The sequence below is a fragment of the Diabrotica undecimpunctata genome, chromosome 6, assembly GCF_040954645.1.
Source record: "Diabrotica undecimpunctata isolate CICGRU chromosome 6, icDiaUnde3, whole genome shotgun sequence".
Lineage (NCBI taxonomy): Eukaryota > Metazoa > Arthropoda > Insecta > Coleoptera > Chrysomelidae > Diabrotica > Diabrotica undecimpunctata.
In genome coordinates, this window is record NC_092808.1 from 21942933 (window position 1) to 21970547 (window position 27615).

General features: G+C 34.0%; 1 protein-coding gene across 1 annotated transcript in view; it reads left to right on the forward strand.

Moving 5' to 3' along the window:
- The window catches only part of LOC140444252 (homeobox protein homothorax-like), a 174276-nt gene that overhangs the window by 60981 nt on the left and 85680 nt on the right, over positions 1 to 27615 (forward strand). The window contains exon 4 of the mRNA XM_072535998.1: positions 13890 to 13966. Coding sequence (XP_072392099.1) covers positions 13890 to 13966 — 77 coding nt within the window. The remainder of the gene's footprint in view (positions 1 to 13889; positions 13967 to 27615) is intronic.

The window sequence follows — 27615 nt, forward strand, 5'->3', positions numbered from 1 at the left end:
ACTGCATAAATGTTAAAGATGCGTAACTTTATGGTCCTGCAAATGCGTAACTTTAATATATTCCGATTGACACAGCGGAGCAGTAAAATATTATACATAAAGATGTTGTTAAAGATATCTTTGCTTACTTGGTCTACTAGGTATTTGATAAAATTACTGTCTACACAACTTGGCAACTCAGCCAATGGATATCATGATAGAAAACTGTAATTTATATTAGGGTTTGAAAATATTACAGAGTCATCATGTAGAAATCTACAATTAAGTTAAAAAATTTACCAGAGCTCATGCAGCAGTAGAGCCATCTCTAGGATCAGAAACAAATTAATTGTGGGTGAAGATCAACCTCAACGTGCAACGAAATATATGTATAACATTGAATAAAACACATTTTTTTATTTCATTACTGATATCTTTTGAGCTATACTTATCGATTCTGATGTGTGTATGTCTCGAAATACGATTTTATAAAACCCAGCCCTAAACGTACAAGTCGACTTTTCCGGATGAAGGGTTGTTAATATTCCATTCAAAACGTTTGAATTCGTCTTCCGTAAAATTCGTAACAGTTGCCTCACCTCCAACGTATCTCAAGAAAACGCCTAATGTTATGGAAAACGAGTGTTCTCCCAATTCATCCGACCTGTGGATAGAATTGGTCGTAAAACTCATCCAATAGGTGGTTACGAGTTAGGAACGGCGACAATGGGGAGCGTTTTCGGGACTCCCTTCTTCAATCTGCGACCTCTAAATGGGATTTGGGATATCCTTTGATTATCGTTTAAGCTCCTCCGTGTTTTGAATAAAGAAAAAGAGATATTATGGTGACGAAATTTCCTGTTGTCTACAATTGAATGCACTATATTGCCTGTAATGCTTGAAGGGAGCGTTTTGTTAAGGGGAGTAAACGAAAATATTTTTAAACGGATAACAATCTTATAATGTAATATAAAATTACGTTGCATTCTGCATTCAAGAGAAAAAACATTCGAATATTTTAGTATATGTCAAAATTGAACTACCATTCTCCTTTGCGCTGCAAATTAATTTAAATTAACTGATTTCTATATTAATGGCCACTCAATGCCTGTTTTCTCTTCTCTGATTTTAGCAATATTTTGCTCTTATAATCAACCTCATTTTTTTCTATTTTTAGTCAGGTTAACAATTTACAATCCAGTGATTAACACAGTACAAATATGTTGCCCCTTTTGTAGCAATTTTTTTACTTATCACCAATTAATTAGTTCTCTTCTTAGTACAGTTAGTTCTCGTTACATTATCGATTATGTTGTAAATATAAGAATAAAAACATATTGCAGCGATTAGGTTGAAGAATACATGACTGACAATTCTTTCTATCTATGTATAATAAGTCGCTCAAATACATAATTTACGCTGATTATACAAGGCCGCATACATGTAGGTACATTATGTTTCTATTGCAAATCCATCCATTTTGTATTGTTTATCAATATGTTTTAGAACATCACATCATTCACATTGAACTAAATCAAAGTTATTTCCAATCAAACATTTTAATAATTAACTATAACACGAATATTCCTTCGGACAGGAAGATCATGCACGGATGCGGTTTTTGTAATAAGACGAATAAAAGAAAAGTCGCTGGAATACAACAAACCAGCATATATGTGTCTGATCGATTTGAAGAAAGCGTTTGATAGAGTAAGAATTCGGGACGCGATACATTTATTATATGAAAAGGGAATATCACTGGATTTAGTACAAACCATTGAGAATATATATATAAAGATAACATAGCTATGGTAAGATGAAAACTATCACAACCTATCAAATATGAAACTGGCATTAGACAAGGAGATTCGCTGAGCCCATTAATATTTAATCTGATAATGGATGAAATCATAAAATAAGTAAAAAAAAGAAGAGGATATAGAATGGGAGAAAAGGAAATAAGGATAATATGCTACGCCGACGACGCCATAATAACAGCCGAAAATGAAGATAACCTACAAAGATTAATTAAAGAATTCGAAGATACGGTGCTCATATACAACATGAAGATCTCAACAGAGAAAACTAAAGCGATAGTGATATCAGCGGACCCGAGAAGATGTAAACTAGTCGTAAATAACAAAATAATAGAACAAGTGATGGAAACTGAATACTTGGGAATAAAACTGTCAAGCTACGGAAAAGTGGAAGAAGAAAACAAGTGAACATGGCAAACAGAGCAGCAAGATGTCTTAACAACACAATCTGGAGAAACAAATACCTCACAACGGAAACGAAAACCAGGATATATAAATCAACAATAAAACCGATAATGACGTACACAGCGGAAACAAGAGCAGATACGGCGAAAACACAAAGACTACTGGAAACAACAGAAATGAAAGTCTTACGAAAAATAACAAACCAAACTCTAAGAGACAGAGTAAGAAGTGAGGAAATACGAGCGAGATGTGGTATAGAGGAAATAAACGCGTGGACCAAAAGAAGAAAAGTGGAATGGAATCAACACATCGAAAGAATGACAGAAAATAGAATAGTACGAATAGCAAGAGACAAATCGCCAAATGGAAGATCATAGGGACGACCGAGGAAAAGATGGTCAGACAACGTCAATTGAGGCTACAAACCGAAGTAAAACAGGCATTTTGCCTATTTATAAAGTAGGAAGAAGAAGAAGAAGACGAATATTAAAAAATATGTCTGTGGATACTTTACAAGCGATGACTTTATCGATGTTATAGTTATAGAAAACGTTATTTGAATTTGTTGTACATATTGCAGAGGCGACTTACTACTTGTAGCACAACGATAAAGTTAACAAGACTGGCTTTTTAAAATTTTATAAACTTTATATGTTTAACGATTGATAAATTTGAGTCCTTTAGATTCTTGAGGACATGAGAATCCCAGTGGTAAAAAATTTCATGTTTTTCTTAGCAATGGTGATATTATTTTTCATAGGATGTACGAAAAGGAAAAGGTTAAGCACCTAGATAAACGAAGCTTTCGTTATGACGCTACCTGGATTGAGCGACCCCATTATCAAGATCATTTAAATTGTACCTTCCTATGAAGTAGTGCTACAGTGGCACCGTCTTCGTTGGAACTTCTAATTTAAACTATCTTGATCTTTTTTGTTCTTCACCACGTTCTTCTTGTTACTCCACTCTTTTTCTGCTTTATGTGCTCAAAGGTAACTGGGAAAATGTGCTAAAGAAGAGATATGTGTTCAAATGTGCTTGAAAAGAAGTCATATTAACATGGATAGCTCCATGGGGGCAAATCCATTTAAAGAAAATTTATTTAATGGATGCCTAACTGAGCCACAGAAACCCATTTTCCTATGACCAATTCGGAACAGAGACAGAGCTCTCGTTGCATCTCATCATCTTCGAAAAAGAAACACTTGAATTCCGAACGAAAAGACATACCGTTGGTATATGCCTCTAAGCGCAACCAACCGCTTGCGAGGTGGAAATCATGAGATTGCAGGTCGAGGGAATTTTTACTTGCGGAAAATCATACATGCATGAGAAATGATTTTATTCCCGGATGAGATCTTGAAGGGATCAGGTGACGGTTCGCTTGGGAGACGGTACCGGTTTGCACATTACCGGTACTGGCAATGTTTGGACGTTTGAAAATATCTTTGGATATCAATTGTATCTTTGGCAGTAGTTGTTAATAATAGCAGTCAATAAAGTAGTATGAAGTAAAATGAAATATGTAGTAAACTGGCAAGAAAAAAAATGAAACAAAATAAGTTTTGAGTTGCACGTTACTCGCTTTCATCAAGAATATAAGATTTCTAGATGCACTATAATATAGGACCAAAGATAGATACTTTCTAGCTTGAAACAAGAAGAAGAAAAAGAATATGTACTAGTTTCACAAGCTCTACTAGGAAAATATTTGTAGAATACCAATTTTAATTAGTCAATAAAATCTGACGGCTGATCAATTATTTTTAAATTTTCCCAGTCAACTGTGAATAATATAGTACAATAATTGCAGCTTAAGTAAATAAATAAGGAAATTAGGAAAGAATATTATTATGAGAGTCAAGGTTGACGATAAAACGATATATTAGTACAATATTTAGTGTGGACTACACGGAGCTCTCACTATAGTTGCTGTTACGTGGAAATGCATTTCATCTACTTAATTTTAACGTGGCTCCAAATCTGTGATAAAAGCATTCGTTTATTACAGTATTTTTCCGGCTTGAATGAGTGCAAATAATTGTCTTAGCGTCGTAGCGATGTGCAACGATGCGATAGGAGCCCCAAAGGGCCCACATCGGCCGCCATTAGATGTGTTCTAGAATCCGCGTTGGTAATTCCAGGAAAAACACCGAGCGCGAACCATTCATACCCCATCACACCTCGCGAGAGGTCTCCGGAGAACGATAACCCCATCTTAAGTGTCTCTCTGGGGCGGCATAACCCTTATACAAGTGCCACCGAAACGCCTCTGGCACAAACGACTCTACCAACAAATTACTAACCTCTATAAGAAACAATAATAGTGATATGGTTCAAAATTAGACGTATTTTTGTTTGGACCGTTAGATTTTTTCAAACAAAAGAAAATAAGTTTTTTAATGACATTAATAATGTCTCTTTCCGGTATTTTTATATAATTCATTTTTAAAACCATGTCCTGGTCTCAAAGTTTCATTATTCAGTAGTATTTTAACATTATTATTATTGACTACATGCTTGTTCATCAATAGGTGAAGTTCATAGTCTTTTTGTGTTTGAATAATTTCTTGGGCAAGTTAATTTATTCACTCTTTTTGGTTATTTTTAATACATACATTAGTCCAGTCGTCAGATATTTGATCCCTAAAAAGGAGTTAAAGCAACTGAATTTTGCTGAGAATATCAATTTTTGGAACCCCAAAAAAGATTCAAAAGAAATCAATTTTTTAAAGAAAATTTATATCAACTAGACGGACAAATATCTTTTGATATTTGATATTTCTGATATCTGCTTAATTAAATTGGAAAGTAAACAAATTTCTAATGTCTATGTCAGGGACAAACAATATTATAGTCACTGAGCTAAGGCCGCCACATGTAGAACTTACTGAAGTCTTTTTTATAATTCGACTAATATTGATGCAAAGCCTGTTGGGTCCATTGAGAATCGTTTTGAACTAAATTTGTTTCTTTATCTGAGTATTATTTGTGTAATATATATTTATTATATATAATTACTACGGTTTTTGTTTTTTAATTCCTCTAAAAATTGTTTTGAAATGGAGAAAATTATAAAATTTTAAGCAAATCCCGTTGATAAAGTAATCAACTCGCCGCAAAATGAACAGAATTCAATTTCCTTGGTTGAAAAAGTAATTTTTGCATATTAAGCTTGCATAAATATTCTATTCTACTTGAAGCTTATTTGGTCGTGTTGTTGTTTTCTGAACGGTTGAGCGAAAATCGCAAATGGATTGCAGTTGATCCTTTGATTCGGACGTAGCGAGCATGAAAATCTTCCTCCATCATCATGCAAATGCCGGCATTACCGTAGGTAAAGGCGAAATAATTTTGTTCCTGTTCGGTTCAGAGTCGGTTGCGTGCCAGCAGAAGATAACAGCGCCACTCTGTCACCGGTGACGTTATCGGGAATGGAGCCACCATCGCGTTTGTCGACTAATTGCGGCTGCACTTTTTCACTTTTTTCTTTCTTTCGTTTTTGAATTTCAACTCAATTGAGAATAAGTTTCCGGTGTTGCTGATGGATTTTACGAAAAATTTACATAATAATAAGGACTCTACTAAACTAACGACGGTGATTTTGCGCTCAAAATACACAAATGGAAAATAAAACTTTAATCACAATTAACGCGATCTAATTATGGAATATGAGGATATTCTGAAGCTGATGACATGAGTATCATTCCAATGGAAAAATCTCTTAAAAATAAAGATATCTAAACCTAAGTTAAACATTGTTTGTATGAATTTATAAACATTTGCCTTAAAAACTAAACTAAAGTTTATGTGGTGTAGATAGGTCGGATGGCAGTAGACTTTTTAGCCTACGGATTTCATTGGCATTTAGGTGCACTGACACTCTTTCGCTAAGGAATATCATGCTGAATGATTTCGCTATTGACGTAGAAGGGGGCATCAACATTAGCTCGCAGTATTTGGAACCTCTGCAAAATAGATATTTTGGGATTGCTAGCAATTCCCCACAGCTAGATGCCGTAGGTCCACACAGGTTTTAAGATTGTTATGTACTATAATATTTTATTGTCTATTGACAATTTTGATCTGAATATCTTCGCTTAGTGAATATGTGTTTTGTCCAAGTCAGTCGTCGATCTAGGTGTATGCTGAGGTATTTGGCGCTATCAAATTGTGAAAGTTGACAACTAATAAATTGAACAGGTGGATACGTTTCTCTGAGGAGGGTAAACATCACGTGTGTTAATTTAATACGCCATCTTTTTAGATAGTTTTGGACGTTGTTTAGACTAGTTTGCAGGTTCCTATGGGCTGATGTTGGATCAGTGTGGGACGTCAAAATGGCTGTATTATCAGTTAATGTCACAACAGTGGTAAGTTGTGTTGATGGCATGTCTGCAGTATACAATAAGTATAGGATTGCTCCAAGTACGCTACCTTGTGGAACTTGTTAAGATGTTAAAGATATTAAAAATGTTAAGATCGATTTAAGACGGAGTAAGTTAGCTAGAATTATGGAGAAGAGAAACAAACAAAGAAAAAAGACAGAAATGCAAAATAAATTCGGTTAATAATTGGATATGATATAGAACATCTCAAATCAAAATATGGCAAAAAAGCATTGGCTACCTTAAAACGATGGTATGACTGAATATACCTACAAACGTTTATTTAACCTAACAATAAAACACTATATGAACATATGAAAACACACAATATGAAAACTTTTGTTTGCAACACTTCCCCAAATTTTTTTTTAAATATTATTCCTACAGCTGTTTCGGCAAGAGTGCCTTTCTCAAGTGATCTATTTTTGGTATGTGTTTACACTTTTTACTCTTTAACTGAAAAGTTAAGGAGGGAAGAACTGTTTGTCTGAAGTTGGTCATTCAGAATTATGTCTGAATTTTTAAATTTGTTGATTTCCATAGATTCTAACAAAGATAGCTTAAGGCCATTATTTTGAATGTGAATAATTTGAAATTCATCATTAAAAGAATGATTATGGTCTAGAAGGTAAAGTGCGTACGTATAGTCTGTTTTTTATTATTGAAAGCCCTTTTATGTTCTGCTATACGTTTGATAAAAGTTGTGTCAGTTTGACCGATGTAAGTTTTCAGTGTTTTATTGTTAGATAAAATGAATTTCCATCAAGTAACGGTCGAATCCATCACTTATTTATTTAACCATTATTTTATTCTTATAATATTGGACAATCAAGATTTTACACTTTTATTAATTACCAAGACCCGGAAATGAAACAAGTATTTTAAAGATCTCTACGTGTTTGTTGAGGGTAATTAATGAAAACGCCATCATAATACATTCAATTCAATTGTGAATTATCCTGTATACTCTCCGCCGGTTCAATTATAGTCGAGTGGCTATTATACGACCAGAAGTTTATACAATAAACAATGCTTACACATCTTATTCCGAGAACGAAATTTACGCAATCCATTCAGTGATTGTCTATATCATGGCAGTCAACAATAATTGCAATCCCAAACAAAATCATTTACGTAGAGGAGAACAAAGAGGAGAGAGATATGAGAGCGCCTCTTATAAATGATGGGTCCATGGGTCGGATCGGTGCGACAACGTCCCAGACTTGCAACATAAACTTTGCCGCATGCAAAACAGTTGAATAATCATTAGCCGGTTCGGTCTACCGCCCGTTTGTTCTTTCGAGATGTTGTTTATTTTTTCATTCTATTCAAATGCCGACCAAGAGTGTGCGCTCACAGATATAAATTCCGTCGCCACTGCGGTCGCAGATCCGCCATTTCATTTAAATTTCGGAATTATTTTTTAACTAACATGCTGTAAATACTACCAAACTCATTCTTTTACTACCTCACCAGTCTTTAACATACACGAATGTACTGCAGAAACGAGAATATACACAAAAGAAGCACATCTCGCTTGGACAAAACATGCCTGCTTTAAAAACATTAGAATGCTTTTGGAATTTAAATACTTTTTGTTAATTGATCATAATGTTTCTAAAATATTTCGGATTATGTTAAATGCTCTATTGTAAAGTGAAATAGTTTATCTCTTGGCGAATTAAATTAAACGAAATGAAGGCAATGTACATTAATTTTACAAGCAAAAAAAACAACATAGTCCTGTTAATGTACATATTAGGTACTCAGATACCATATGCCGATACCGCAAAATATTTGGGTATTACATTAGACGCTAGATTACGCAAGAGGGCCCTTGTTGAAAAGAAAAGAGAACAAGTCGACATCAAGTATAAAAATATGTATTGGCTGTTGGGAAGACAATCCACCCTGTCAATCTACAACAATATACTTTTGTATAAATAGATTTTAAAACCTATATGGGCATATATTATCTAGCTGTATGGTTGTGCTAGTAAGAGTAATTTAGAAATCATCCAGCGATTCCAAAATAAAGTGCAAAGGAGCATTGTCAAGGCTTCTTGGTACTATAGGAACAGTGACCTCTATAGAAACCTTGAAATATATACTGTTAACAATGACTTCTTCAACACTTCAATGTTGAGGTAATTCAGCTCCTTGACAACACGGATCTAGCTAGAAGACTCAAGAGAAAGAAACTCTTCGAGTTAGTTACGTGAAAAGCAGAGTATAGTGCAAGTGATGGTACAGCTGTAGCGGATCCAGAAATTTGCCTTGGGAGGGGAATTTCCAACTGGGGGGGGGGTACTTACAATGAAACACAACTAAAAGAGACATAAAAAAGATACTCAAATATCGGTTTTACTTCATTTTTGATCTTTGGGGGGGGGGGATTTCCCTATTTCCCCGTGTATCCGCCCCTGTGGTATACAGTTTCTTTGTGTAATAAATTACTATTGAGTTTTCCCTTCTCTCTTCAGCCTTAAGTAATCCAACTTTGGACATAGGCCTCCCCCAAATCAATCCAGTGTTTTCTATTTTGCGTCATTTGCTTCCAGTTGGTTGGTTTTAAGTCTTAAGTCTACACAAATACGTGAATGTTGAGGCCCTCCAGCTTCTTAAAAACAGTCTATTTGGAAGATTCTTGAGAAATAAGACTGAACAAGGGTTAGTGTAATGAATTCAGTGCAGAAAAGCAGAAAATAGTATGGTAATGTACACTATACTAAAAGTGTATAAGTAAGCAATAAACTGTAAGAAACTAAAGAATACTTTATTGTATCGAAAAAATTATTTTATAAATAAATTATTTTTTGTCTTGTCTATTTTGAATTGATTGTAATCCCAATGGAACAGAAATTAATAAAACCTAAGTATACGATCCGAAAATTAAAAACATTTAGGATTTCAAGGTAAAACAGAGCAATTTTATAACGATTGCCCATATATCAGCAAAAATCATTTGAGTCGCCCCTGCCTCGCTGTTTTCCAATGCATAGTGATTTTTACGATAATATGGGGATTCCGCACACACATTCCACCACCATTATTTGCGTATTTCCATTGAGAGAGCGCGAAACTGGTAGAAAATTGGAGAGGGTGAATGTTGCCGCATGCCGGGGTTGATCACACACTCGGACTGATTTTAATGTACCCCAGGGTGCTCACACATCACATACCACCTACGGTCGGGTCTTCCAATCTCTTCTCCGATGGAGATAACCATAAATAAAGCAGATCGCGATGTTTTTCGTGAACAAAATCGATAGAGATTATATTGAAAGAGCAGAAGAAAGTTGTAAAGTTCGGGAAGGAATGTCGAACCAACTTCATTTATATTCGAATTAATATACAAGATGAAAATAAAGGGGTGTACTAAAATGTTTTACCAGTTGTTATTTTATTTGTAATAACATATTAGAATACTTGGTAAAATAATATTAAAACATTTTACAATACCAAAACCAACGATTACTTCCAAAAAATCTCTTACCGTCAAGTCCTTTTTTAAGTTTAAAACACTGAGAACCAAATCTGGTGAATAAGGTGTATTGGAATGGCAAAGTATCAAATATAAACTAACATAACACTCAAGCAAAATTCACCAAACGGCGAAGAACGTTGAATATTAGTATATAGAATAAAATAGGAGAAATTTTAATGCAAGATGATATCAGTGTGAAATAATTTATCATTAGCGATGTTCAGATGACACACGCTTATTGGCCGAAATTGCTTATAGTTAGTGAGTCGTCGGGGTGAGACTTAATTATATAAAAAAAACTCATGTTCTGTGAGTAAAACAAACATTCACCGAAATAAGTAGTACATCAGGGATTTGGCAAAAAGAATGAACTTTTTATGTCATTTATAGCCTAAATCAGGGTTGGGACCATTTTTAATTGATAAAATCTACTATAGATATGGCCAGAGATGCATACATTGAAATCTTTGGTGTATTATGCTGTTTGCAATGCGACTTATTTGCTGCTGTTTTTTTAAAATTGCCATATGCCGCAAAGAGATTCTGACAAAATTAAATGCAAACGTCTTATTGCAACCAAATTTCGTTTGAGTTGATCTAATCAGATCTGCATTAAAAGATTATCTGAACCAACATTATACACAATATCCATAGAGAATAAGTACTGAAACAAATTTTTTTCTAAATTAGATTAGAAATATGGAAAATATGTAACATTAAAACATTATACAGTAGTAGTTTTCCAGTTGTATAAGTTTCTCCGTTGTTGCTGTTAGTTCTATACTTGAAGACAATCTTCCATCTGCTTTTATGAAAACTATTTAGTTGGAAAACTAAACTAAATGTAATTTAAACTTTTCTTATAAATAAACACCGGTTTAAAATAGTAGCTAAGTTTTCCGTGGCATGTACTTACAGACGAAGTTTTAGAACTGAACTTTTTATTATGTTGGAAAGTTCTACAATTCCATGCGAGAACTGTCATGTTTTCTCAATGTGTGGTCATATGTCCCTGACAAATATAAGGTCAAACTGTATTATTTCGTATTGTGTTAAAAGTATACTGGATGTTAGTTCCACTATTGTAATTATAAATTTTAATTAGTCCAGTTAATCTGGAGACCGACCTCCGGGACTAAACTTCTTCTAATTCTTCTTTAAATGCAGGTATTAGGGTGGTATCACAGCTTACCGAAGGTTATTAATTTTGGTGCCATTGATGTAAATTTCTCCTTCCTAGTTCTCTAAAGCATGTCTCATAATCCACTCACTGTTAAAGAGCTTTTAGCTCAGCACACCCTCGTTGACAGAAAAGCACTCAATAAATTCACTTTCCACCTTAAACTGGCCCATACAGACTATTTTTAGGTAGATCAAAAGATGGGGCATACACATTTCTTCGAGGATGCTCCATAGCTGCTGTTTTTTATAGTACTGTAGTACTACTACTACTACTGTACTACTATACTACTACTGAAGCACAGTAGTGCATTGATTATTGATCATTGTAGCAGTGTCTGAGGGTTCGGGAGACTGAGAGCTCGGAAGCTCTGAAGAAGACATCAAAGAGTATGTCGAAAGTGTGGAACACTTTGGTGTTCAAGTCAATGTAGCATAAATGGGTTGATTCGTTGTTTTTTTCTATAATTTGTCTTATGTTTAAAATCTATTTTCTCCATTAGGTACAAAGTAATCTTAGTTCAGCGGCAGTTGTAGTAGGATGTAATATTTGAGACGTTCTGATATAATTTGCAGCATCACCTTGCTGGTATGTGAAATAAGCATTATGATGCGATAACTTTTGTGTTTATCTTTCGGAACTTTTTTGTGATAAAGGATGTATATTGATATAGTCCAGTCCTCCGACAAGGTTCCATTACTCCAAACTAGGTGAAATATTTTATGAAAAATATCAGTTTCTGCATTTCCGTGATAATGTTGTCTGTATCAGGTGATTTGTGAGTTTCCAACATTCTTAGTGCATCAGCCATTTGTTCTCACAATATAGGTGGTTCTGTGCATTCAAGTTGCAAATGATTTCCCCAAGCTGTGTTGTCTTTCATTAAATTTTCGCAGTATTATTTTCAAAGAACTTTAATTTGTATTTTATCTGTTACCAAAGTGTCATCTTATGGTCGAATTGCTAAGCATCTTCTTCTTGATTCTTGAACCATCTTGAATTGCTTCTTCACTAAGCTCATGAGTATCCTGAGCGTAAGCCTTTGGGATTTAAGATTTTTTTTAAAATTGTACTCCATGTGTTCTCAGAAATCCAACTTTTATTAGGTTTATTCGTAGTCGTTCTTTCTTGTGTTGCTATATTTGTTGTATTATCAGATGTTGTCTTAATCCATAAAAAGTCAGCTGTCTTATTTGGTTGTTCGTCTAATTTAAATTTGTTAATCTCTAATGTAGCTATTGTATTAAAGTTGACGTTATATTTGAGGCCCCATAGGGTGGTGCTTAAAAGTTACTTAACAACAATAATCGAGTTGTTTCTTGAGTAATTACTGATTACAAAAAAAGAATCAAATAGAACAAATTTATCATTATTATAGCTTTTATCCCTTCACATCTTACTTGTTCTTCGCTCTATTAAGTGATTATCATTTCGTTTTGAAACGTACTCAGTTGATACCAAAATGAGAGCATATAAACTATGCTCTCATTTTGGCATCAATTGGCGTCACACCTAGAGCTATTATATGGAAGCATTCTCATTGTTACAACATGTTTTTTACAACGTTGTTTTTCTTTATTTTTTCTAATGACTCTGCTCTAAGTGCCGTACGTCATAAGTAGTCGTATAACTGGTGTTGAGATGAAACCAACTTTCAAATTTTGTGAATCATAGAATACGTGTAATCATAGAATCTGTCTTGTTAAAATTGATTTCATGACGACGCACATGCGGTGAAAGAATTTACGTCTTTCAGTTGCGGCAAAAAATTTTATTGCTGGCGTTGATAATTTGTAGTATTATAAACCAATAAAGCATTATTCCTGTCTTTCGGTGCATTCAAAAACATTTTACTTGTCAGCAGAGTAGAAGTTGCCCTTTAACCGCACTGCCGATGCAGCCTCCATTTTCTCCGGAGTCGCCCGTCACATATCCAGAACCGACTTTTGTCATTTATTAGTCTATCCTTGATGTCTGCACGTCCGAACGCCGCCTCCAGGATGCTAACAAGGATAATCACGTGTCATTCCTGAGAAAGACCGCCCCGACGTAAATTACCGTATGTCAGACGATTATACACCGCCCCTTTTTACGAAATTGCTGATACTACAGTTTACTAATTGACTGAATTACTGACGTTGGGTGGTGTTTTATCTGAACAATAGTAGATACAAATAATTGTTAGTTTGAGTGAGGGAAATTTGACTTTTGCCTTTTTAACAATAGGGCCTAACAACCACATATATATTTTTGCAGCCTTTGCATGACAAAAGAGTCGGGAGTTTTTTACTTCTATAATTGTTGAATTAAGGAAATATATTCGGTGAAGTTTTAAAAAAATGTTGGACAAGCATAATTCTTCAAATCCCACTAGACACTCTCTTCAAATAAAAATCTTATATTATACAAATAGGTAGAATAGACAACCAACTATTTTATTTCACTGTTTGTTTGATTTACTAAAATCGCACTAGACTTTAATACTTTTTCCAAAAGTTTATATTGGACAAACAGGTAGAAACTTTTAAAAGACGCAACAAAAGATTTTGTTTTATTTTTTTGTGTCATATTGATAATATTTTTACTAATGTGTAAAAAACACCTGTAATATTAACAATATTTTTTTGTTCCAGCATCCGTACCCTTCGGAGGACCAGAAAAAACAACTAGCGCAGGATACTGGCCTTACGATACTACAAGTTAATAATTGGTAAGTGGATTTAATGTTTTTTATAAGTATGCTTTTATGTATTAATTTAATAGAATAAATGAACCATATTGCGAGTTTTCAATCATTCGATTTTCTCGGGGTATTTTAATTTATGTTGCGTTGAGTTTTCTTAAGCTTAGAAATGACGTAAATGTGTTATTAATGGCGAATATTAAACATACTAATGCAACAATTAAATCGATTACGAAACTACTAAATTAAGAGCTGAGTTTTAAAGAAAAATTGTTAAATTGATTAAATTCGATAAAACTCACATGCTACCTACAACACCGAAATATATTAGAAAAAAGAGAAAGAAAACCAGATGTACTAAACAAGAAAAAAGATCAAAAACGAGATCGAGAACTATTAAATCGAACGAAATGAGTGTAAAAAACTGGAAAAACTGGTATGAGATAAGATTGTGTTAATAAAATAGCATTGAAAACCAAATGCAGTGGCCAAAAGAGAAAATTACAGAAGAATGTGGCTTAATTTCACAAAATTACAAGACTATTGTTTCGAAAGAATAGCCAGTTTTTATAGAAACACGAAAATGCATCTTGTGTATTGGGTTTTATATTTTCTAAGTGGATAGAGAGGGAAATTCTTAGAAAAAATCCAGTTTTTGGTCTTAAGTTACTTTTCTAAATTTTGTGCTGCCACATGCATTTCCTTTTTTCCTTTTCGCAATTGCGAATGCGAACTTAAGGGATTTTCGTTTTTGGCGCACGGGGCCGTATCATCATCATTTTTCACGGCTCCGAACCATTACCGTTGGAAGACATTGTCTTGCCTTCGTCTTTCCTGTGCTGGTGTGCAGGTTAATGCCGACGGTGCTGTGATAAATTGTCGTCGGGCAAACGACGGCATCGCCAGCAATGCCGTGCATTGCCGGGTAGAGCCGTTATCAGCTCAGATGGTGGAATTGCTCTAGCCACCAGCGACGCTTACGTTCAGACGTTGAGACAGGACCGTTTTAGTATTTTCCATACTATACGCAATAAAAGTCTAACTTTTTGAAGATTCTACATAATTTAAGAATAATATTAATGCATGTATGTTAATGTTTTCATTGATTCAACTCAATTTATATTAAAGATTATTAGAGACAGAAAAGATCTCTCTATAGGCGTATATGTCAATTCATCCTTCGGGTTATTTCTTAGTTTAAAATATTGTTCGATAATCTTCATCTCTTGCTATTTTTACTACTCGCTTCTATTATTATACTTACTTGAGTGATGTTAATGTTATTTATTTGTAGAGGAGCATTAGTCTTTATAGATTTGTCATGAACTGAGTTTTTACATTTTCAAACCGACTTATTCAGATGATTTTTCCATGTGTTACTAAGCATATCCTGCAGGAGGAACACAAATATTTTTGGGGAGAGTGTATTATCCTTTTTTCCCCCCTGTCTATGTTGGTTTTGTTTGTGTATTGGTTGTTTGGCATTTTAATGTTGGATGTTGCATTCTTGTAAATACATTTGATTATTTCTATGGTCTATTCCACATTTGGCTCAAGGAATCAAAGAGTTTTTATTTATTTATTGACTCGAAGATCTTTTCAATATCTATAAAGATAAGTATAAGAAGTTTATTATACTGAATGCATTTCTCGATCAGAGCGTTTGTTACGAAAAAATGATCATTCGTTCCGTATCTTGTCCGTATCGTTCCGATCTCATTTCTGTTTGTGACAATATTTCTTTCTAAATTTTTAATCTCCATCGCATTCTCTTGTCTTTTATTTTCTCTAATCTTTTTCGTTATCTTATGTGTCGTTCTACCCGCTAGTTTTCTTTTTTTTTTTTCATAAAGAGCTTTGTTCTTTAGTTTATTCTATGTATTGTATTTGTGTTATATTTTAATTTCCACTAAAATCATCATTATAGCGCCACGATAATGTTTTGAACAATGCTCTAGTTATATTCTGTTACGCCAGGCCTTGCTACGCCCCTGATCGAACATCAGTTCGGCCATTCGATGAAGATTTGCGGCTGTTGTGATGTCGAGAGAATTTTACTGGGTTCTAGAAGCGTTTCAAAGAGTTATACATAAGGGCAATTAGAATTTAAGGGTTTAGTCCAATAAATATATGTGTACGGTTAAATAAATAAACAACATTGGTGTCAGAAGTGGGATTAAACCTAGTCCATGTTTTCTTGATTTAGAGACTGGCTAGCAACTGCAATCATTTAGGTGTTCAATCAGGGGTGAGCCAGGTATTGGTGTAACACTGGAGGAGATACCATGTTAATCTAACTGATAACATAAACTGGGCGCAAGTTCGCGCCCTACTTCTGATGTACTGTTTACTTTAAATTTATTCAGTGATAGTGTTAATTATTTTACACTATCACTAAAAACTGAGAGAATTTCCGCGCCGTAGATGAAGAAGTGGAAGTAAACCAAGTCCAAGAAGTACCTGAACTTACGTTTGACTTTTGCGCTTTTTTGTTTGCTGTCAATAAACTTTTTAAACCAGTTTTGGATTTTAAACTCCTTTCCATAGAAGGATCCATATCCTGAAGTTTTGAGAAGATGATAAAACGTATTTATTTTGTTTATAGTAATAGAAGTGTTAATTCTTTGGAGAGGAAGTGTTAATTCTCTGTCTCAATTGTTCATTCTTGGGAGAAATCGTCTCCACCGATTACTTTGTAATTTCCAGTATTTAGAGGAGTTCCTGTTCTGTAAGTTTACTGTCATTGGCAGCTAAAACTTCTTCAACATCACCTCCGTGCAAATTTTCTAAACCTTTCCCATGCATTTTGTGAATTACTTCATTGAATATCATTGACTTCCGCTGATTTTTCGGACATTGTTGAGGTTATAAGAACAACTTCTGGCCATTACTCTTTCCAGCACGCGTTTATGGTCGTATTTCATCAGTGAATTCTTTGATAATAGTTACACAGTGAGCAATATTAAATTATCTTTTAACTATAGGTAAGGGTCAATCAATAAAGGATTTCTTCTTCTTCTTCTTCTCGTGCCACTCCTAGCGGAGATTGGAAATGATCATGGCCACTGCGACTTTGTTAGCAGCGCGCCTAAAAAGTTCAATCGAACTACACCCGAACCATTCACGTAGATTACGAAGCCACGATATTTTTCATAAAGGATTTAAGATTAAAGGATTTAGTTCCATACAATCGAAGATACGGCTCAGGTAATATCGTTTAAATTAATCTAGTATTCCACGATCCACACAGGCTGCAAAACGAAATAGTCTTGGAAGATAGAAAGTTAATTCTTACATTTTAATCCATTAAGTCCAGGTTTTCTTAATGTCCAGGAGAATTGTCGATAAGAAGTACTTTAAGCGGTATCGATTTTGATGTTAAATATTGCGTCACGCTAAGGGCACAATAGTTAGTAAACCAGTCCTTAAACAGTGTTGATGTAACCCACGCTTTTGGATTTATCTTCTAAAATACTGCTAGTTCGATTTTACTTTTATGTGGTAGTGGATTTAGAGACTTACAAAGCAGCATTGGTTTTACCATAGGATCACCTGAAACGTTACAACAAAATATGATTTAACCTGTCCATTGCTGCTTTAAAGATTGGTGCAGATTTCTCTTTTCCAATGTAAAGGTACGAATAGGTATTCTTTTCTAAAAAACGCCTGTTTTGTCAGCGTTAAACTTTTTCCGGCTTATATCCCTCACTTGCACTTCTTTCCCTCTACCCAAGTTTAGCTCGGTACTGGTGGGGTGCGTATTAATCCGCTGAAGCTAATTCTCCCACGATTTTGATGTTACGTAAAGAAACTTATTTTTTAAATCTTTCGAACCATTCTTTACTCGCTTGGAAACTACAAGATTCGTTGGCAGCCTTTAGATTGTCGTAAAGACGAACAGTCTTTTCTTTTATTATTCGTGTGCTAACGACCAGTGCTTTTTTCATTATTTCCTAGGTTTGAGATCGCGAAAAACAAATTAGTTTGTTGCTCGAGCCATATAAAACACGGGAACGAGTGGTTTCCTCACAATTTTTGATAGTCCCTACAGTAGATTCATTCACAAAGTTAAAAAGGAAAATCTCAGTGGTTACCTGTATACCATAGTTTAAAAAAATTTTTACAGTGTAGTAAGGACTTCTAAGTTTTATTTAGATTCATTCAATTTAAACTTTTTTGAGGCACATGCAAATGATTTTCCTGCATATAAACAGTTTTTGTCTTAACTCATTACACATATTTTCATTTTAACAAAATCTTTACTATTCCTTTTATACGAAGACATTTTTCAGTGTAAACATACGTTAACACGAGAATTGTAAATCGCTGTTACCACGTGAAATGCGTAAAAGATCATATGTATGTACATATCTGTGAAATACCTACTACGAAATATGAGGCATAGCAGTGAAAAATCGAAATCGCGGATAAGCGAAACCGCGGTTGATAAGTCCGCGGATTGATTTTGTAATAAGCATCAATAATGTAAATTTGTTGAATTGGTTGTATTAAAAATACTCTTTTGAATTTAATAACGTTAGAAGTTTATACAAAATTATTATTAACCCAGACCTGAGTTCATCCTCCTGTGACAGCATCATTTTCCTCCATCGTCATCGTCTCCGAGAATCTCTCTTTATCTTACCCGTATTATCCCTCCGCCTCCATCTCGTTCTAGCATTCGCTAAGCAATTTACGAGTGAGTTTCATTGTCGTCGGATGGCACGCCAGAGAACGGCTCTCCAAGGAGCAATATCAGGCCATCTAATAGCCTCCCGAATAGCCTCCGAAACACCTTTTTAATGAACTATTGTAGCAGGAAATGAAAATGGGGAAACTGGGTACAATGGAGAACACGGCAGTAGTCGCAGGAAAGACCTTAAGTACACGCGAAAAACTGTCACTATTTACATACAGCAAAGTGAATGAAATTGGCTTTTTAACTCATCTGGTAATTCTTTGTTAATTACTATAATATATGTATATGTACATTTGTAAACATGCCTAAGATATTTGAATTATATATATATATATATATATATCTATATATATATATATATATATATATATATATATATATATATATATATATATATATATATATATATATATATATATATATATACAGTACAATAAACAATATAATTTTATGTCGTTTTGGGAATGATATTAATTCGTTTAAAAAATTTAATTAATAGTCTTCCAGATTGACAGCAATCGTTACGAGTAAAATATAGAATAACAAATATCTATATCTATAAATCTAGTTTCTTCTTAACGTTGACTGTCCTTATTTCATTTAAATATCTCAATAACGTATTGAAAATTTTTATTACGGATTTTGAAATTTGGTAAATAAGTATTTTTAATGTATATGTTAGCATCAAACACCGATTTCGCTCAATGGTCGAAAAATACGGCCAAAACGCGTTCTGGTGACCAGCATGCATATCACCAATGTCCCAAATATAGCTTTTCAGCTGTTTAATGCAGACCAAAAAGCGTTCTAGAATGCTTTCTCATGTCAGCCTGAAAGCATTTTGATATTTTGTCACATCGCCAGAACGCGATATGTCGATATGGCAATATTCTGGTGACCAAAACGCGTATTGGTCATATTTTTCGACCGTTGGGCGAAATCGGTGATTGATCCCAATAGTTATAAGTGCTTGAACTCGGTTTAACATCAGATATATTGATAGTTCAGTCCCCTTGAGCAATTAATGATTTACAAAAAGCAAAGCTGCGCCTTAATGAATGCTGTGTCATGAGGAAGAGCAACATCAATTTTATGAAAACTGAATGATAATTTAATAATTATCACTTAAAAAGATCATTAGAACAATTAGTAATTGCAGTGAAGGGTTTATTGAAAGTATTGAGAAAGAAAGCAGAAATGCAATGATTCTTAGAGCGGCGATAACAAGGCCTATATAGCGCCACGAGGGTTTCCAACCTTCGACAAAAAATTAAGAACTTAATTAACTTAAAGAGGATAAAGAAGACACTGAGAATTTTCCAAATAATTCCGAAACTAATGCAATCCTAGGATAGTAGTCGATAATGGCGATACTTTTTAAACTATAAAAAACACTTTTATTTTATAACATGGTTAAGTGTTCAGAGCTGTTATTTTTATCAGGGAAAACTGTTGTGAGTACATACTGAAAAAAATTAATTTCCTTTTTTTTAAATGGAATATTGCCTGCAAAAACATTCTAACCTCTAAATTAATAATTCCAGAGTACGTACTTTTGAGGCTTTGTTCTTTTGTCTTCATTCAAACCTAAATTTACGACGAAATACGTTTTTTAGTGTAAGTAAATTGTTGTAGAGAAGCCGGTGTATGTATGTTATCTCTCGCTGATTACGAACTCGAGCTCCATTCAACCCTTCATCCCTTCGCACCGCCGAAGGGATATTGTATCCTCCGGGGCCACATCCGCTCCGTGTCGGGACGTCTATTAAGAAACTGATTTCGTAATTACTCAAATGGTCCTCTTCCGACTCTTAATGTTTAATTGTACGGCTGCTGCTTTTGCGTTTACACGGTTCTAAACTAACAACGACGTATTAACTTTCTTCTGACGTATAATATCGCAACGTTTAAACGAAAATTATTTTAGAATATGTTATGAAGGAAAGACAGGCAAGGGAGCATTCCTAAAATTACGTCGTGAATATTTAACTAAAATATTTAATATTTATCAAAATGAATTTTAACTAATACAAAAAAAAAATATATAAAGTAAAATAAACACTATGTCTTTGACTATTGACTGCGCCACATATTTTTGCTTTGTCTATTGACTGTTTCATATGTCAAGCTACTCTTTGCATTCAAAAAAAAAACAGGAAAAAAAGCCGTACAATAAAGATATGACAGTACAACTATATAAATCGATTTCTTATCTTTCCCTACGATTAAGACGAGAATAAAAACTATAGATCTTCTTATATACGATCGAATATGATTCAGCTCATTACAATAGGAATTCCAAGGCATACGCAAAGGGAAAACACCTTGCAAATGATAAAAGGTTTTAATAAAAAAGCATGTAACATGTCACTGGTATTAAATTTATGATTTAGGACTAAGGTTTTTGGTAAGAATGATGCAGGTAATGGTAAGGATATGAAAGATGCAATGCTCGGAGCAAATGGTTCCACTGGTGAAATTGTCCGGAAATTTCAAAAGTATCTAATATCATATTTTAAATTAAATAGAGCAATTAAATCCAGAATAAAAGCAACTAATATATTTTGAAGTAATTGTATATCGAGCAATGTATGTTGCAGACTATTTGACCATGGAAATATTTTAATAATGATTTTTAATGGATCGTTTAGTCCGTATGTCCGTTCGAGAGCATCCGTATGTCCTCGAGGATTACTGCAACCAAAGGTGCAATAGGTACATACAAATTGATGACGGAGTTAACAAATTATGTATGTAGAAAAATTATGAAACCGAAAATTATTACATCTGGTTCCGAGAAAATTCGGAAAACCGCATTTATACATAACCAATGGTAGCTAAAGCAATTTTGATGACGGATATATTACTCGAAAGAAATACAGCTAAATGATATGTAATATTTTGCTTGCAGCAGAGTAATATTCGATTTAAAGTTGTGGCTAGAATCCCATTTAAGTTTAAGCCGATATAAGATATTTTAGGAATTTTCAGCGCGGAGGCTACAAAAAACTTTTTCGTTCCTAACTAGCTTTGTATAAAATATTTTCCAGAACAGGATATCTCTACCAAGAAAGAGAACATCATAACCTCAATTTTCATTAGAGAACGCGTGAAAACCCGTAGGATCAAACTGTCGTCCGTACCATCGAGCGGGATAACGTGTTCTATATGGGTCGGGAAACCGGAAAAGCGGGAAAATATCCCATAAATAACGTTCAACCTGGCGTGTCGCACACCCTGCTTCGTCGTTTTCCTCTTTTCTCCCTCAGGACCCGAAGCGCGAAAAAACTCAAAAGACCGAAAAGCTCCAGACCAAATGAAAACTTTCGCAATGGATCGCTGCCAGAATGGAAAAACGGGAAGAGTAACGAACGAGAGGATATTTGCAGTTGGCGACGGGGAAGATTTATTACACGAATTGTTCTGATATTAAAAATGTACAGGATGCTTTTGTTACGAATCGAAAAGTCACTTTGCAGTGTTCATAGTGAATAGCTACTTTTTATTATTTAATAAACTATACTATTCTCTTTTTCACTATTATCCATGGCAAACTATGTCACAATCGAACTCTTCTTCTCAAAGTGCCTTATAAAGTCTCCTTGACGTTGATGATTAACACTCAAACTACCAATCTGTATTTTTATCCTTGTTAACCAAAAAGTGAAAATTACTAATAATATGCAAAGTTTATTTTTGAATGCAATTTTGAAAAAGTTTCAGCTAATATTTTCTGTTACGTCGATATTTTTGTGATTTATCAATGATTTTGTTGGCACTTATATTAGAGTCAGTATCCTGGTTCTATTATATGTCACTCATATTATCTATTCATATTATGAATATTGCCCATCATTCGTTGATTTATCGCTCTGTTTCGTTAGTTTTTTTTACATTAGGGCTTCAGTTTTTTTAATATTCTTTGTTTTGATTTTGTTTTTTCATTCTCCTAAGTGTTGTTTCGATTGAGATTGTTGATCAATATGATAAACGTTGTCTTCATGCATTAGTTGGTCCTGTTGTATGGACGCACTCTCTTATATTACAAAATTTTTATTAAAAAATCTTTTATAAAACGTATGTTTATTTAAAAGAACCTTTCGGGCTAAATCACAGAACTTTTTCAGAATAAATATTCCATCTTCAGTGCTGCTACTAGGTAGATATGTTTAAAGCCACTAAATATATAGCTTAAACTCATTTAAATGATATTTAGTTGGTATTAGAATACATGGTTGCTGATAATTTAGTAAAATTGTTATAATTTTAAGTAGAATCACTTCTTGGCAACATAAACTACCAACGAAAGTTACTGGTCGGGAATCGTAGCCTTTAAACCTTAGGTAGCAATTATCTACCTCAGTTGGTGGGCAGTCATCGTTGCAATTACATCAAGAGCCTTAAGATCGCAGAAAAGTGGGCCTAAGGTTTAATATATGAAGAAGAAGATAAGAAGGAGGGTAGTGAAATTGTTTATTTGTTGACGTTTTCTACTAATATTTTGTATTAAGCTTTGATAGCGTTTTAATTGTTTTCTTCATTTGTTTAACATTATACTTATGATATTCCCTCACACAAATCCTTCATTTTTTTTCTTCTTCTCCTTTTTCGTCTGCTTCTTCTTTCTCTTAATTTAGGACTAAATCTGTTTATTCTTACAATTAAGTCTTGGGACTCAGATGTCTAGCTCTCGGACCATCGTTTTGGAGGTCTCCCAGGTGGTCTCAATGTAATGGATTTTTCAGACTTTCCGCATAACTGTTTCTGCTGTGATCTCGATCGAATAGGCTATTAATGGTTTTTCGCAAGTCTTACATATTCTCACTTTACTTAGTCATACGCTTGTTCCTTCATATCATGTCACGTAGGTATCCAGATATTATTACTGCTCTGTTAGTCTGTGCTTTGACTTCTTTCTTGAGGTTTCTGCTGGTAAGGTTAACTCCTATATATTTGAAGTTCATAACTCCTTTACTCCTCTTATCTTTAATTGTCGTATATATTTCTTCTTGAGTTATTAGGAGCAATACTCTCAATGATTATTTTATCGCCAACCGTCATTAAACTCATTCATATTGTAATTATTTGTAGCAGTAAAGTAACACTTTATTGTAGTGTAAGAAGAAAAACTTTATCTGCCGCAAATATTATTTAAGTTGACTGAAATTAAATGTCAGTGGTCGATGGCAGCAATCGATTATTTATTTGAATGATCTTAAATTGTATCATCCTAATTATTAAAAAATTTGTACAAAAATAACGTTATTATTAATTAAATTCATGTCAAAAAATGAAATTTTGTAGTATTTTCTAATTATATTCATATAAAATAAATCAAAACATAAATTTAATTTACCGATTTAGTAATTATTCAGTATTAATAACTATCGATTATAATTTGAAAGCGGCCATCATACAAAAGTCATCTGTCACAACTGTCATATGAAAATTTGATTTTGTCTAAAATTAAAATTTCTTTTAAAAACCAATTTGAAATTATATAGTAGTCCTCACTACTCTGTGGTAGTGCTGCTTTTGAGGAAATGGAAGAATTGACACGTACGCCACCTAAAATACGTAAGCAGTCATTAGAGCCAGCTTCAGAACTTCTTCCAGCAAAATCTGCAAAAAATACAATCGAAAATACGAAATATTTCAAAAATTGTGTGAAAAAATAGTATTATGGTTGGTGATAGAATTTTGTATGCACCAGTCAGTAAACACTTAATCGAACTCGTTTGTTATTCGCCTCGCTCGCTTCGCTCATCATCATCATCCAGCCTCAAGAGTCCACTGCTGAACATAGGCCTCTTCCTCATGTTTCCAACCCCGTCTATCTTGCGCCGCTCTCATCCAGTTTTTATTGAGTCTTCTTAAATCGTCAGTCCATCTTGTAGGTGGTCGACCGACGTTTCTCTTGTCTTCCCTTGGCCTCCATTCCAATCGCTCGCTTCGCTCGCTCTGCTCGTAATACCAGACTCGTTCGATAAAGAGTTACTTTACGGACTTGGTACATAAATAACTATTATCTATGTCAAATTAATAATTACTCAACATTTTTAAAACTTCTACTGCTTTATAAAAACATGATAAAACCAAAATTAAGACAAATCACTTTGTAAATAGAATAATAAAAACCGGCAAACAATACTTTTAATGAAACGTTGTTTTGTATTATTTACCTAGAACCGATATGATTGATACAATTGATAGCCAACGCTTGCCGTCTAATCAATGAAAATAAAAAAACTACACATCGACACACTCTGTCATTATCATTTTCAATACACGTATTAGAAATAGAATAAATTATAGACACAGAAGAAAAACATGGCATTATTACCATGCGAAACGCCGCTTTGAATTTTAAAAACGAGATAAAAAGCAAAATTATTGTACTCAAAAGATCATTAAATACGGAACAATAATAAAAGTACTGCTTTGATGTTTCCCCATTTGATTTGAAAGAATAAGCCATAAAAGAAGTTTTACTGACGTATTGATTTACGGACGACTATCGCCTATATAGAGGTATCATTATGGAACCGTGCTTGACTTTGAAAATAATTATTAAATCTTTGAGTGAAGATTTTATAATAAAATTAAATCAGATACTGAAGTTTCTTATACAAAAAACGAGGAAACGTAGAAGAATATTATCGTAGTGATTTTTAATGTAATTTGTAAATTAACTGTTATTGCAATTGGATATAACTTCTTTAACGTTTTGACTTTCAAGTTTGTACATTTCAAAACGGTTTTACCTTTAAAAAAATTTCTGAACTGAAAGGCCAAATGTCACTGTCAGCACATGCCTCCGGCTGGCCATCTCTCTATCACTACAACTATCTATCACTACAATCAATGCGCGATGGAACACTGCCAAAAATACAACACGCCGTAAACCATAAGAGAGAATGGAGTTCGATCCGGAGTATTGATCTGGTAAGAGCCCCTACCACAATACTCCTGAGTATTGATCAGAGGCCACCGTCCATTCCCGTTTCCCATTTGCGAGTATTGATCGATCGCTTCCGTGCCTTGTCCCTGTTGACTAATAATCTACGGACCACCTCCAACCTAGACTAAATATTGATTAGTCGTCCCCCGGTTTTGGGTATTGACCAAATATCATTCTTTGACTCACTCATCCGAGTGTCCATCCGAGGGTCCGGTGTCCAATAAATCTACCATTCACAGTGTAAGAAAGTATTTCCAATGCTGTAATTTTGGATAATTCCTAGAATATGACAAAAAAATACACAACGAATAAATCACTGGGGATTCGTCATAGTGATCAACCAACCAAGACAAGTAAACCAATAACTAAAATATCAAAATCTAGGAAATTCTTCGTAATATTTAATTGCATCATGATCATCAGTGGCGGTACAGTTCGTTATTGGCCTATGCCTTCTTTAAAATATTCCATTACCACTGTCATCCCCCAAGTTGTCCAGGTACCTAAGTTTGGTTTTTCTACAGAGAAGTAGGTGTTAGGTTACTAAATTTCACGTCTCCTTAAAACTTCTATAATACACAAAGTTGGAATTTCTGCGCCACTCCTGTGTATATTCTTCTTAGAATTATTTGCTTGAAATGCTTAAGGAGTTCTTGATTATTCCCAGACTGTAGGAACATTTTATTGAATATTTTTCAACCTGTATTAATATCCGTTTCTCGAAATACCTTTTCCAGTACCAGGGAAGATACGGAAGGATCTTGAAATATCGCCATAGTCTGCAACAGTCTTTGTGTATTTTGTAAGTTATATACAGCTTTAGAATCTAAGATTATGCAGGTGAATAAGCAGCATTGGTATCCAAACAATATCTGTTGGATATAGAGAAACAACCTGCTGTTTATTATATTTGACAGTTAGTCCATGTCAAGCAGGGTAATGTGTCCATAATTACCACACAGCATCATGTAGAGTGGACACTGTAGACCTAGTTTACAGTCCCAGTGTGTTTCTTTTTTTGCCAGATTCCAGTTTTTAACTTTTACAAGTGTTTCAAAAGAATGTCATCGCCGATAGTGAGATTATAAAAACAAATGGCTTTGATATTAAAATGGTTTCTCTTATTGGTTCTTCGATGAGAAAGCCTCCGTTCAGCGTGTAAATTCATTTTCATTACAGAAACCTCACTCGAAGTTCCTGCTGCATCATTGGACATATATCGAGAATTGACAACGTTGGCCAATATTTGGGAGATAGGGAAATTTTGGGAAAATTTATACAATTCTTATGACATTGATTTTAAATGCTTTTTAGTTTCTCAAAGAATAAATGTCTTTCTTTCTTCTTTCTTCTTTTTGTTTTTGCGGCTATATTGTAGTTGAAAAACCTACTGTTTAATATATTTCTACATAACCTAAAAGTTCTCACTTTAAAATTAAATTAATGCCTTACATTCACCATTTGACTGGATTCTTGAATTTTATGTTTCATAATAGCTAAGTATCTTTTATTTATGAATATAAATTATTTGAACTCTTATCTATGTCCTTATGAATGTCAAAAGAGGATATCAAAAACTACAGATAAGTAGTCTACTACCAATCATCTCCACAAACATCATCAACAATAAATTAACAAATGCATTAGATGCTGCACAACCCAGAGAACAAGCTGGCTTCAGAATTGAGCCACTAACCATTAACCTTCATAAATTTCGAGGAGGCTTTTGATTCTATATATTCCAAGGCAGTAATATAAGCTTTGACCATCCAAGACATTGACACCATACATAGAGGCAAAACCTAAGGTAAAAATTTATAAAAACACTACCAGAAGCGTCCGACAAGGACACGCAAAATCCTATTCAGTGCAACTCTAGAAAATTTATTCAGCAAAATAAACTGGCAGATCGTAGTGGATGTCCAAGATGTAATAATAAACAACACTGCACTTGAGACAGTAGACCAGTATGTATACCTGGGATAACTAATACATAAATTTGGCTCCTTACTCCCA